Source organism: Apis dorsata, unplaced genomic scaffold, assembly GCF_000469605.1.
Source record: "Apis dorsata unplaced genomic scaffold, Apis dorsata 1.3 scaffold_563, whole genome shotgun sequence".
Lineage (NCBI taxonomy): Eukaryota > Metazoa > Arthropoda > Insecta > Hymenoptera > Apidae > Apis > Apis dorsata.
In genome coordinates, this window is record NW_006263775.1 from 75,920 (window position 1) to 90,492 (window position 14,573).

Consider the following 14,573-nt stretch of genomic DNA (forward strand, 5'->3'; position numbering starts at 1 on the left):
TTATTCGTTTCAAGTTCACGGAATATTTAATTAATAATTAAATTCATGATTCCAATATAAATTAAAACAATGGATAACGTGTAATTTGCGAATTAATATTCACGATATTATAAACTGAAAGTGAAAGCATCATGTAAAATTTGTAATCGCAAAGTATGTTTCACTTTGCATTTACCTAATTGCAAATAAAGAAACGGATTATTCCTTGATAATTAAATGATAAAAACGAAGCTCTCTTGCCGAAAGTTCATTGGATATTGAAATAATATCTATGTTAAGCTGAAAAATGAATATTTTTTGTATTTATACATGTTACTGTTCAAATATAGAGAAAGAAACGAAATATAATAAATAATTTTTAAAAATAAAATTATATTCTGACAATGCAAAAAAAGAAAAAAACTATCATAATTATTTTTAAGCAAAATTTCTCTCTCCGATACGTGAAACAGTAAATTAAGCTTCAATATAAGTATAAGAAATTGATCATATGACTCAAGTATGTTTGTGTTTAAATGTGTTAAGTGTATAATAATTTTTGAATATATGTGTGTGTGTATGTATTGTATATATGTAGGCATTCAAAGAAATCAGTGAAAACCTTTAATTATCGGCTCCATTTAATAAATTATACTAAAAAATAATTATCTTGGAAAAAATTTTTTTACCAAGATGGACGAAAATGGTATCTTATAGCGAGGTCAAGACTTCGTAAAAACATTGAAAAAAAAAGTAGAAAAAACATTGTATTCAGCTACGTTCTTTTCAGAGTTCGTTAGCAGGTAACTGAAAACCTCATTTGTAGGGGTAGAAATGGCTCAATTAAATCCTGGTTGGCTTAATTTCAAAAAATCTGCATCTTGCTTCACGTTCCGCACGTACTTTCTCTAATGAATTTATAACGTTACCTCGTGCTCCTCGTATTAGATACCTCATTTTATCGTTAATTTCACTCTTTATATCCTCTGCATTTATTATTGATTTAAAAAAATATTATTTCTTAGCATACGTAATTGCTATAATTGCTCTTTTCAATTTATTAAAAACGCAGCATAATTTTTGATAATTTTCGTTTGATAGTGATTAATTTTAAATAAAATTAATAGATGATGTTTTATTTCGAATCATTAAAGAAATGATTTAAAAATTATTTCATTTAATTTAAATTTATATTCAAAAAGATACATTTATGAAAAAATTAATGAATGTAATTTGTGAATATATTTTTACCAATGTACGAAACTTTGATAAAATTATTTTTTATAATTGAATATTATTACGGGATAAAAGGAATTACTGCACGAAAAATAATTATTATGATAATAATATAATTCTATTGTAATTATAAAAAATATATGAAAATATCTGATATCATTTTAAAAAATCAAATTTCATAATCTGATTAATGAATGATTCATAAGTATTTTCGTAGAAACTTTGAAGATATCAAAATTGAACAGCGATCTTTTGCATTAACTATTCGTGTTTGATCCAGTTTCAATTCTTTCAGCAATTCAATTTCAAGTATATTGAAATTCAATGTAATTCCTTTAAATTCATTTCTTAGTAACCATTGGTTCATGAAATTCATATTTATTAGTTGAAACTTTGTTCCTAGAGCATAAAAATTATCTAATATCAATTGAAAGTATTAAGCAAAACTACAAGTAATTTCCAATAATTCTTATTTGTAATTTAAAAATTTATATAAATTATGCACTATACATATATTACTATAAAAATGATTACTCAAAAAATGTCGAAGAAAACAAGTTTACTATTTTATAAGTAAAAAAAAAAATGATAATTTTCAAACATGATAAAAATTTTTGTAGAACATTAAATTTGTTTATATTCTAGGCATCAACTAATTATTATTTACATTAAGTTTTTTTTTTAAAACTATTGGACGGAGGATTCTTTTTAGAAAGGTTCGACTCTTTATCCTCTTGAAATATTATTAAGAAAGATATATTACCCTGGTTGCAGGATTTTTAAGAGAAACGACTATATTTGCTTATCTTAAACATTTATTATGTCTATATCGAAAAAAATTTAATAAATATTAGAAAATATTAGAAAAATACATTTAGAGAAAAATTGGAAATTACTTCTTAGCTCACCCAATTCCAAAGGTACAAAGCTTAATAGTTGATTACAATCTAAAAAGCATTAGAAAGAAAAATTAACTACAAATTCTCAAATTGAAGACAATTATTACGGGATTGTAATGTTCAGGTACGAATATATATATTATTATAATAGGATGTAATATTATAAGTTTATATATATATATATATTTATATGAACTTTCTTTTATATATATATATATTTTTTTTTTATGTTTTAAAATCTAATTCTATTTTTGAAATATTTAAATTTCTCTAATCAATTCAATTTCCTGTAATTTATCAAACTTATTAAGCAAACTAAATATTCATTAATATCAAATTACTAGATATTATTAGACATAATCTATTATTAACTTCTAATAATTAACTTCTCTGTTTTATACAACATATAATATTATAATGTATGCAAAAATCTCTAAATAAAATAGGAAGTAAATTCCAATAATTTATATTCAATTACTTTATATGTGAAGCATATAAATTTTTATGAATTTAATTACTTTATAGATTTTATTCTAGAAATGAAATAAAAATATTTGCATAAAGTATATATGCAAATTGTTTAAAATATAATATGTATTATAAAATTGAAAGAAAATCTTGAAACACAATTTTAAAAATAAATATAAAATAGTTTTCAATAGTATAATAATAAATAAAATCTCATACTTTTCAAATTAATATAATAATATCAACAAGCTTTATTAAGTAAAAATAAAATGATATTAATATACTTTTTTTTTATCTAGTAATTAATTCGATCATCTAATAAAAATTTATTTTTTAATATCAATAAAAACAATTAATATCCACTCAAAATATAAATATATAAATAATAATTCGAGAAATTGAAATTCCAATTTAGATTCGAAACTTAACACCTACAAATTTAACTATTAAAGCTTCATAGAAGTTCTCTAAACACCATAACACCAAATATATTCGAGATCCAACAAATCAAAATACGCCAGATTCGAGTACACAAGGTGTACTGTAATCTATTATACGAACCATCTCTTTCCACGTTTATCCATTCATGAAACTCGATGTTTAACTACGTATAAACTACCGACTATCCATGGAACTTCTCAAGTTCCGATGCGATTCCAGTCCAAATCATTCTCGATTATTGTTCAAAAGACTAGGCGCGTAATATGAGACTAAATACCGAAATGAAACCTTCATTTTATCGATGAATAAAGACTAGAAAATTTCAATACTAAAATATTTATTATATATATTTCTTCTCTTTATTCAAATATTAGATTAAGTAATATTTTGTCTGCATTTCTTTAAAAATTTGAAAATGTTATATAAAATTTATTTAATTAATTATTTTTTTGCGCAATTAATATATTAGATAATTAATTAATTTATTTTTTGTTTTAAGTAAATCCAATGAAAGAAATTAATAATAATTTTAATAATTTTGTAATAATTTTTATCTAATATAAATATGTAATCTGATTTGTATATTTATTCACAGTAGTTGATATTAATAACATTCTAGAAAAGAAACAACTGATTACTTAATCTAATATTATACAATTCACAGGATAAAAAAAAAATGGGAATATAAATTGGCTAGAAATAATTTGTACATACTTTCTCAGTAATAAATTTCTAAAAAGCACGTTTGTTTATCAGAATTCACCTATTTAAAATGAAATTTTTTATTTAATCTCAAGTTAGATGGCAAGTAGTTAGATGGCATTTTGTTATTTAAACTCACCCTATATAGGCGAACAACAGACTAACTCAAACAACTGGCTAACTGAATACCAAGGAATTAATTTCTATCATCACAGTGACATGAAATAGGTCTGAAATAGGTTCTAATATTCTAATATTGTTTATAAAGCAATGAGTCTATCTATACAAACTATAAATAGCTTTCTTCTAATTAAAGAATTTACAGATTGAACTATGTATTATTTTATTTTTATATTTCTAATTATATAGTAAAATGGACATTAGACAAAGAAGAAATTTTATTCGATTAAATTTATTTAAGTTTTCAAAGTTATATTTGAAAATTAATTAAATTAATCTTTGTATTTTGTAATATCACATTATAAAATTCTATATTTTTTCATAACGATGAAATGAATTCTAATCTAATATACTATTTCACATTTTAATATTAAGAAAAATATTTAAATTTAATAATCAAAATCTAATGTTGGCACTGCATCAATAATTTTAATATAAGTTTCCATAAAGAAATAAAAAGACTATAATTTTTTGTAAATTCGTAACAAAAACTGAAACATATTCAATATTCACATGTTCGATGATTATAATTATTATCATATACAAAAAAAATTCCAATAATTGAATATAAACTTTCTGATATATTTTTGGAATAAATAATGTATATGTATAGCTAATAATAATTATGCATTTGTTATAAGTAGTTTATGTATTCCATTAATAAATCTTTATCGAGATTGCTAATGAAAAATTTATAAATCTTCTTGCAATATATCCTTTGATGAACGATAAAGTTAAATGATATTTTCACATGAATATTACTTAATTTCGTTTAAATTTCCATATTTCCAATAATTAAAATAATTTATAAGTACCATCTGAAAATTAAAAAATTTTACAAGTATTAAACTTAATATTGATAACGATTCTTGATGCAAAATTATATATTTTCATATGAAAATGAAATATCATTCAATATTAAAAAAATCAATCAACGAAAATAGAAGAACCTGACGAAAAACTTTATATATAAAACGAAAAAGAAAAAGAAACACACCAATATATAATAAAATATGATAAAGCATATTTTACTTATTTTCACTATATTTTCAAGATTATAAGATATCATCTAATTTTAACTAGTGCTCTATCACGAAATATTTTAATATTTTCCAAACGATTGTAATTTAAAGCCAGAAAAAAGATCACTACAGAAAAATTATTCGATGAAACACAACACAAAATCTATTTCTATTAGAAAGAATATCAGAAGAACTATTGAATCAATCTATCGAATCAATCGAATTATTTATCAAAGACTCTTTGAATTTAAGATTTTCGTGATCTGAGAGCTGATAAAGGGTTAAGTCGTCGTCTAGGTGTACTGTCGGTCGAAGAAGAGCCACTTTTATTTTTAGAAGACTTGGATTTACTTTTCTCTTTTGCGTTGGTAGCCGTGGAGGTTTTCACTGATTTCCCGGATTTGATCGCGGCAGTGGCCGAGCTGGTACTCGACACTGCCGTGGCCACGGATTTATTAGTTGTACTTGGATTCTGGGACTGGGTTTGGGTTTTAGGGCTTACTTGTACCTCACAGGGGGGTGGCGCGCTCCTGTACGATGGCACGATTTTGAACGTCACCGAACCTCGTGCTTCCCGCTGAAACAGAAAGTCGAATTGTTAATATTTGAAGACGTAATCGCGTTTGAAGAAGTGTTATACAAATATCCAAAAGAATGATTTTTTTCAAACCAAAGTGAAAGAAAAATTTTAAACATAACTTTCTACTAATTATCTGAATAAATGTAGATCAATTCAAGCAGAATAATTCTTTAAAAAAGAAAAAATTAAACTGTATTAAAAATAAAAAATAAATAAATTTAGCTATAACATCAAAGATAATGATTTTTAATTGATCATTAGTACACTGCATATATATCATTCTTTTGTATAAGTCACTGAATATTTAGTATGAAACAAAGAGCTGCGTATCTAGTATGGATTAATGTCAGATTCGATGTCAAATCTCCGAAACTAGCGATAAACTTGATGTATATATCAAAATGACAGAAGATTATATAACAGAATCGGAAATCAGGACAGATTTTCTGTGATATCGATCTGATCGTAGAATTTTATGTATTCGTAAGATTTTATACATTCATGTTTGTATGTATATGTATGTTTGCATTTATCTTAAAAGATTATTTTCAATATGAATGATGAATATAAATATTATATAATTATTTTAATATTAAAATTATAAAATAAATGACTAAAGAATATAGCTTATAAAATATTCTATTATTTTATAAATTACTTATTATTTTAAATGTTGCAGAACGAAAAAAATAATACATCAATTTTGAATAAATTAAAAAAAAAATGAATTTTATTATTTTGTATTATACCTATTATTGCATTCTTCTTTATATAATTTCATTTTATATCATTCGATAAAATAAGATATTGTTATAAGATTCATTATATATTTATGTATTCTTCAGAAAAAGAAAACAAAACAATTGTAAAACATGTGATGTTATTCAAATACCTAGTATCGCATATCAATCAATAATATTTCACACAATATCTGTGATTTGATCTAATTGTACTCACGAGTATCTTTTGCAAGGCATTGACAGATTGATTGGCCACCGGTATCCCATTAATTTCTCTGATCTCGTCACCCACGTGAAGGGTCGCTTGTCTGTGTATCATACCACCGTGCATAATTCGTGCTACCACACATTTTCCATCTTCGTTCATTTTTAAAGTGATTCCCTGCAACCAAACAAGTAATGCTAACATTTATTGTCTTTCCTTCAACGTGTTTTCTTTTTATACAGAAGAAAAATTTTATTTGTATAAAAGATAATAAATTTTAAAAATTTGATAATCTCACTTCTCAAATTTAATCATATTAATATTTTCGTATTTTCGAATTTAGATTATATCATATTTATTAATTTAATTTTTCATAATTTATAATAAATTTCCAAAGAAAATTTTCAAAGGATATTTTCTTCCATAAATTTCATACATCTTTAAAATATTATTTATGAAATTTAATCTTTAATTATCTGACTTACCTGACACATTATGTATTTAATTTACGCAATTATACTATAAAAATTATACTATATATGTATGATACATATTATTTTCTTACCATTGGCTCATCCGTGTTCTTTTGGAATTGGACCAGCCTGACGCGCGTTACATTTTCGAGGTCCAAATCACCGTTCTGTCCCTCGAGATCGTCGCCTCCGTTTAGATAAGGGAGAAGAGGAGGTGGCGTAACTCTGGTGGCTTCTTCGCCATAAACTTCATGTCCCGCTACGTCATGTGCTTGCAAAAGCGCCTGGAACAGAAGATCAAACGAAAGAAATTAAATACCAGTCAAACACCAGCTGGCATGGAGCAGGAATAAAACAACAAACCGTCACGATGTTTTGCTATCATGGATGCAATATTGCGTGTCGCTTGAATAGCACCTACTATCCGTAAATACGCCAACACTTTTGTTTTTTCGTTCACAGAATTTCAGGATATTGCTGTCTGCCATCACTTTTTCTTTTTTTTCTTTTTTATGAAGCCGATAAGAGCAGTATATTTTTATAAATCGCGTATAAAAAAAAAACAAATACTTTCCAAAGTTTGATAAAAGAAAAATTTCAAATCATATATTCAAGATTACTAAAGAAATCAAATAATTAAGAAATTAATTATTTGATATACTTTTATATTTTAAAGAATTTTTCTTATTATATTTCTATTTTAAAAAGACATAATTTTTATATAAATTGTCGATTTTTATAAAACTTATGTATGATATAGTTCTCGAAAAAATTTTTATATTCCTTATCTATGTTATTCTTTTGTTTCAACACTAACCACAAAAGCCATCATGAAAAGAAATTGTGTTAAAACATTTCCTTAGAAATTTCATTCGTAATAGCCTTTGAGGGATGTTAGTACATAATGAAGAAATAAATGTTCTTTTGTTTACTTAGAAAGCTTTATAGAAAATTTTTATGGAAAAATTTATTTCTTACAAAATGAAAGCCTCTTGTTCCATTTAATTTAAAAAAAAAAAAAAACAAATGCAGTCTCCATTTGCAGTGATTTCATAGAAAACAATATTTAACGCTTTATTTGGCCCAGTGAATTGAAAATTGTATACAAATCGCACATTGCATGATTTTGACATGTGTAAAGAACACGAAGTGGTGACTTCGACATGAAAAAACAAAACATTAAGCAAATTTGTTAAAAATAAATTTACAGTCTCGTATTTAACGGCAGCAGTTGGAGACATACAGATGGAATAATTGAAGTACGTAAATAGTTGTACAACGAAGCGTTGAAACATTGTGTTACGATCACTTTTACATACTTCACGAACTGAATGTTGAAAACACGTGCAATTTTTTACGGTGCATAGAACATTCGTTGAATTTATAACGCGAAACTGTTTGGAATCACAATTTATGCAACACGTGGCGTATGAAACGATTAAGAAATAAGTTCACCATGTATATAATTTCGCGCCATGAAATGTGATTAATATTTCCAAATGATAACGCGCCATAATGTCGAAAAATAAATCGCTTTGTCACATGAAAAAAAAAGTAATTACAAAGAAAGCGAGTGAAATGAAATCGTACTACTTGTCAATATATTTTATTTTCATTGAAAGATACTTAGAACTGTGTATAATAACGTCAATAGAAATAATTGATATTTCATTTAATATCTTTAATAGCTTATATAAGATCAGACTATTAAAAATTGCATTGATAACAATATTATAAATTTGTCGAGCAATAATCACAATCCATAAATAATATGATAAACTTTAAATCTATTATACATATACAGATAAATATAACGTTATTGGTAGAGAGCATTCAATTCGCAATATTTGCATAAATTCATAAAAACTAATCAACGAATCTATTATCTATAAATAAATGCAACATTATTCGCAAGTTCAATCAATTCAAAATGCTGGATATACCATCCTCATATGAAATTCATACAGAAAATAACTCTTTGGAAGACCGACCAGCATTGAAAATATAGATAAATAGGAAGATATGATTTTTCTATCATCGATTTCCACCGACACATTCAATGGCCTCTCCGCTCCCTTTTCAAACTAGGTAATGATAGAAGAGTCACGTCGGTAGGTTCGAAAAGTGAAGGAAGAATAAGAAAAAAGAGAAATAAAGCAGAAGTGAAGATTCGATTCTTGACGCTGCAATACGATATATAGCATGAAATACTAGGTTCTATGTTGGAATAATTCGTTGGAATAGTGCCAGTGTCTGAAGAGATCGATCTCTAAAATGGCCGCGTTTGAAATTCCCGCGTTCACCACTAAGTAAAGCAAAAATTTATACTATGATATTATGATATGATCTTCGACATGTTCGACGTTATTATCAAATCATTAGCATGAATTACGTCACAACAGTGACAGTAAAATTAGTATTGTAACATAATATTAAGACTAACTAAGAATAAGGCTTTAATCTAATATTTTCTTGACAACGAACGCGTCGAAGGAAATGCCACGCGTAAGAGCGAATATAGATGGAAATACGAGTGCACGAGGCACGTATGTGCGTCTGGAACCAGTTTCGCTTGAAATCGGGCCAAAATCGTCACACGATTCCCCCATTGATAGCCACGCCACGTTTCTATTTCCCTCTCAAGCCGTGTACATCCGTCTAATCTATATGTAAATCCTCGTTCCCGGTAAGAGGATGTGTGTGCGTGTGTGTAACGCGCGAAAGTGTACGGATATCGGTACAATTTTAACCATAATTTTCGGAAGCGACCGGACTCGCCAGATACCGGCACTAGGAAATGGACGAGGGCGCGCTCGGATGGAAACTTTTCCTTTATCGAATATTTTGTTCGCGAATGTTGTCATGTGTTTATCGCAAAAATAATAGCGCGGGAGGGTAATTCGATATCTCGTGGACAACGCGGATTTTATTTCTCCATGTTTGCATGGAAATTTTTTTTTTTTTCGTGAGTTATTAAAATTGAAGTGGCTCGATGGTTTTTTTTTTTTTTAATTTTTATGGTTTTTTTTTTGAGATAATTTTAGAGTTATAATAGATTGTTATGAACTTAATATGAGATTTTTTTATATATTACGATTTATTGGTGTAAAAGTTTGATTTGCATATTAGTTACTTGTTTGAATTTCTTAAAACATCGAAGTTAATAAATGAAATCGATGTGAAATGATCCTAGGATACTCTATTTTGCAAATTTATATATATATAAATTTATATAATTATAATTAAGTTTATAGTTTAGTTCATTCATAATATCAAAGAATAAAATATTTAAAAAAAAGAATTTTTTCATATAACTATATTGAAAATTTGATTTAATGATTAACAAGAGAAAGATTTTTATTTTGATATAATTTTATATAATCTCTTATATTATTTCTTCAAGATAGAATAAAAGAAGATAAAAATTTTTAGTTCGCCTTTATATAATTTCTCTCTAACAATTAAAAATATTTTTAATTGATAGAGTCTTTTTTCAACAATACATTCTATTATATAAATATTATTGGTATATTTCCACTAAATTTTCAAATGGGAGGAAAAAAGGTAGATATATCAAAAATGTGAAATAAAATCTTCTCACAAAGCTTTGTGTTAAAAACTCCATTTTGAAATGATGTTAAGTAAAATTGGATACTGTTATAAAAAATATACAAATCAACTTTATAAAAAGAATATTATGTCACAGGATGGTAAAGACAAAGTAAATTCGACAGTAACGCTGAAATGAAAAAAGGAAAAAGAGAAAAAGAAAGGAAATTGTGTTTCACTCGGGTTTTATCAGTGAATTTACCAATAAGATTTCTTATCAGAAATTTTATAAATAAAAAAAACAATAGATCAGGTTAGAAAATGAGTATAATTTTTAGCAAACATAGAAATTATTAAAATAAGAATTTTTAAAAATCATTATATCAATTTAAATTCATCTGATGGAAAATTATCATAAAAATTCCAATTTATAATATTTATTTAACAACAAATTTGAATGCTATTTGTTTATAAATAAGTAAAGTCATTTTTATTAAATAAATCTTAAGAAAAAAATCACAGTTTAGATTTTAAAAATATTATTTTTTCAATATATGCACTTACATTGTCTCGAAATAGCCATTTTCGCAAGAACGATACCAAATATTCAAAACGAAATTTCCCAAGATACTGCCAGTAAAATATTCGTGTGAAAAATTCAATTGCATTCCTTTATTTATACTTTTATTTTTTCGTGCAACATTTCTGTTTAATAATTAAAATCAGAGATAGAACAGAAAATAGGAATTTTCGTATTGTCGATTTCGATAATGCTTATTCGCTGTGATATTAATGCCATTAATCACGTTATCTCTATTGGCTATTCATTAATTAATATTCACTTAATCGTTAGGAAAGCAAAGTTTATTATGTAAGCGTTTTGCAAGCTTGATAAATAACAAAATGAAAGCTATAAAATAAATCACAACTCGATTCAATCAAATTGAAAATGAAACCTTTATCAATTTCTCTGAAAATTAATATTTCTTTCTATCTATGAAACAAATTTCAGTTTCCTAACTTTTTTTTTCCTAACTTCCTGCGATATAAATAAAATAATAAACGTGAAACGAATATAGGAAAGTAACTTGTAAATTTTATCAAAAGAAGATATATCTCAAAATGATAAATATTTATATAATATAAAATCTATCTAATGAAAAAGTTGTTAAAAATTGCATTCTGAAATAATATTTTTCACTTGTTCAATAGAAATGATGATTCATATATTTCTGCAATTAATTATACATTATAAATTGCATAAAATTATTAAACTTTTTCAATGATACAAATACAGTTACAATTATTTTATCATTACAATCACATTACATACATTACATAGTGAAATTTATTTTCGATTGGACAAATACTTATGTATTAATTATAACATTAATATGAGTAAAATATTCACGAGAAAGAATATTCTTATGCATAATAATTTTAATCATTAAATTGGTGTATTTCAAAGAAATCATAATTATATTATTATTATAAATATTAAATACATTTAAATTATATATACTTTTTTTATGATTTGAATAATACATGTTTGATAACGCTGAAGATATAATTCTAGAAATTACCAGAGAATTTTTTTTCTGAAATATTAATTTCAAGATGCGGTGACACTGACTGACTTGCAAGAGATCTCAACTTTGCTCCACTTGACTTTTGCTTATGCAACTTCTTTAAACACCCTGCTTACAGAAACTCAACTAGTCCGCTCCAGTTGAAGCAGAATATCCGAAACGAAGCTGGGGCAATTGCTAGAGAAGTGTGTCAACGGGTTTTTTAAAATTTAAAACCTTGCTTCAAAGAATTAGCTGCTTCGTCGTATGAATACCATTATAATTATCGATTTAATTTTAGGATAGCGACAACACATGCAGCATAATAGCAGGATTTTTATGAAAAATATAAAACTAAATTTAATTAAGAATTGAAATCTTTTATTTTTACAATGAATAATGAATATAAAGCATGTGTGAAAAAAAATGGAATGTAAAATAATGAAACAGAATGAATAAATGTTTAAAATTAATAATTACACGTTTATATGAATAATATACATTTTATCGTCCAGATTATATTTTTTAAAATTTACATGACTCCGCATTTTTTATGTATCTTTATTATTTCAAATTTATTCAGAACTGCAATATTATTAGTATTTCCAGATAAAATATGTGAAGGCAATAATTATTTTGAAAATGTACAATACCAGGTAAATACTTATAAGAGAACTATGAATATATAAGTATATTTAATTTCTTTTAATAAACTTTATTGTAACATGAAATTAGAATCAATTTTAATTCATTTATTTCAATTCATTGAAATTCAATAATAATATTGTAAAAGCATAACACAATAAAAGGATAAATGAAATATCTGTATCCAATTATTATTATATTCCTAGAAAAAATGCATGAGAAGCGAATACTCCATGTCCATGCTGGTTACTAAGTGCAATTTAGATGGCATTAAAGGTATAAATTATCTTAATTCAAGCGAACGTTAAAAGGTATTATGACCAGCTAAACTGCAACCGTTTGTGGCTGCGTTTGCACGTCAATGAGCCAGTTAGCGGTTTCGAGGGTAAAATAATATTGCCCCATGCAAATTTTGCTACGGTGTATCTAGCATGCTAGTATCCTGTAACTGGAAACCAATGCATCCTATCGAATGATCCTGCTTATTGGATTCTTGGATTAACTTGTTTTTATTTTATATCGCGATCTTTATTGAATGGTTAAATTAATCACTTTATTACTTAATCCAGTATTATGCTTCAAATTTACAATTTAAATATTGATATATCTATTATTTCAATTTGAAAAAAGAAATCAATTATATCAATTTACAAATATTATATTGGAAATAATTAGGCTAGAAATAAGTATTTGATTTTAAAAAAAATTTTCAATCGTTCAAATTTTCAATATGTTCAATTATTTGAAAACAATAAAACTTTTGAAAATTTTAATTTAATAATAATAAAAAATATCAAAATTGAATTCTTTGTTTCTTATTGAATTTATAACAAGAAAAATTAACAACGTTAAGGAATTGAATAATTGTTGTTAGGAAGAGATTTGAAACAGAAACCAGATGAATAGTGTCACTATATGTGTAAAAACAATACTTGCATTCCATATGGATGCAATTCACAATTGATCATTGATTTCTATCGATTTATTTTCCTAAAGTAAAATTCACAAATTCAAATCGAATTATCGTTTCAGCATCCTATTTATTGTTTCTATGTTTACAATTTAAATTTATTCCATGTATTTTATACGTAATGCAAGTAAATACTATATGTTTGTCCAAATACTATTCGTTTGATAGAATGCATTTCCAGGACGAAACGCGAAACTGATTCAACTGATAGAGAGAAAATAATGAATGCAAAGTATGTTGACATCAGATAAAATAATGAAATATGGGTATAGTGTAATGACATATTTCATTAAATTTCCAGGTTACGTTTTGAATGAATTTTCATTGGAATAAATTTTGATTAAACGAATTGAATTAATAATTACACGTATACCTATTACATGAAAAAAACTACTTAAAAAAATAATTAATTACTACGTCATTCGCATGCAATTTTTTTTACAAGTCCTAGTTTTGCAAAAAATATTTATAATAATTTAATGTTAAAATTCACAAAATTCGAATTGAATTTTTAATATTGCTGCTTTTGAACTTTTTAATTTCACTTCTTTAATATATAATTTGTAATATATATATTTTATTACATAAACTCATTTTTATGCCATTAATTTTATCCATAAATGAAATAAATGAATATTTGTAATACCTATAAAATGCACACAAGGAATTTAAAAAGTTTCTAAGATTTTCTTATAATTTGAACACTCGATGGAAAGATGAAGAAAAGGATGTTCGAGAAATAGATACGTGAAGACGTGAAGAAAAGATGTGGAGGAATTTCTGCCTCGAGGTGAAGTTTCGTTCAAAGACGGGGAGGAGGTAAAAGTAGTAAAAGGAATGGTGTCTTTGGATGGTGTGGAAAAACCAATGTACACGCGCTATAGATAGTGAATACCTGTATGTGACACAGTTACAC

General features: G+C 25.6%; 1 protein-coding gene across 13 annotated transcripts in view; it reads right to left on the reverse strand.

Annotated features, from left to right (window-relative positions):
• LOC102678780 (peripheral plasma membrane protein CASK) overlaps positions 1-14,573 on the reverse strand; it is a 241,295-nt gene that overhangs the window by 22,686 nt on the left and 204,036 nt on the right. For 9 of the 13 annotated variants that reach the window (XM_006620909.2, XM_006620906.2, XM_006620914.2 and 6 more), the window contains 3 exons: positions 7,018-7,209; positions 6,465-6,629; positions 5,430-5,504 (listed from right to left, as the gene is read on the reverse strand). In XM_006620909.2, coding sequence (XP_006620972.1) covers positions 5,430-5,504; positions 6,465-6,629; positions 7,018-7,209 — 432 coding nt within the window. The remainder of the gene's footprint in view (positions 1-5,429; positions 5,505-6,464; positions 6,630-7,017; positions 7,210-14,573) is intronic. The other 4 variants (XM_006620907.2, XM_006620910.2, XM_006620912.2 and 1 more) reach the window with 1 other exon arrangement.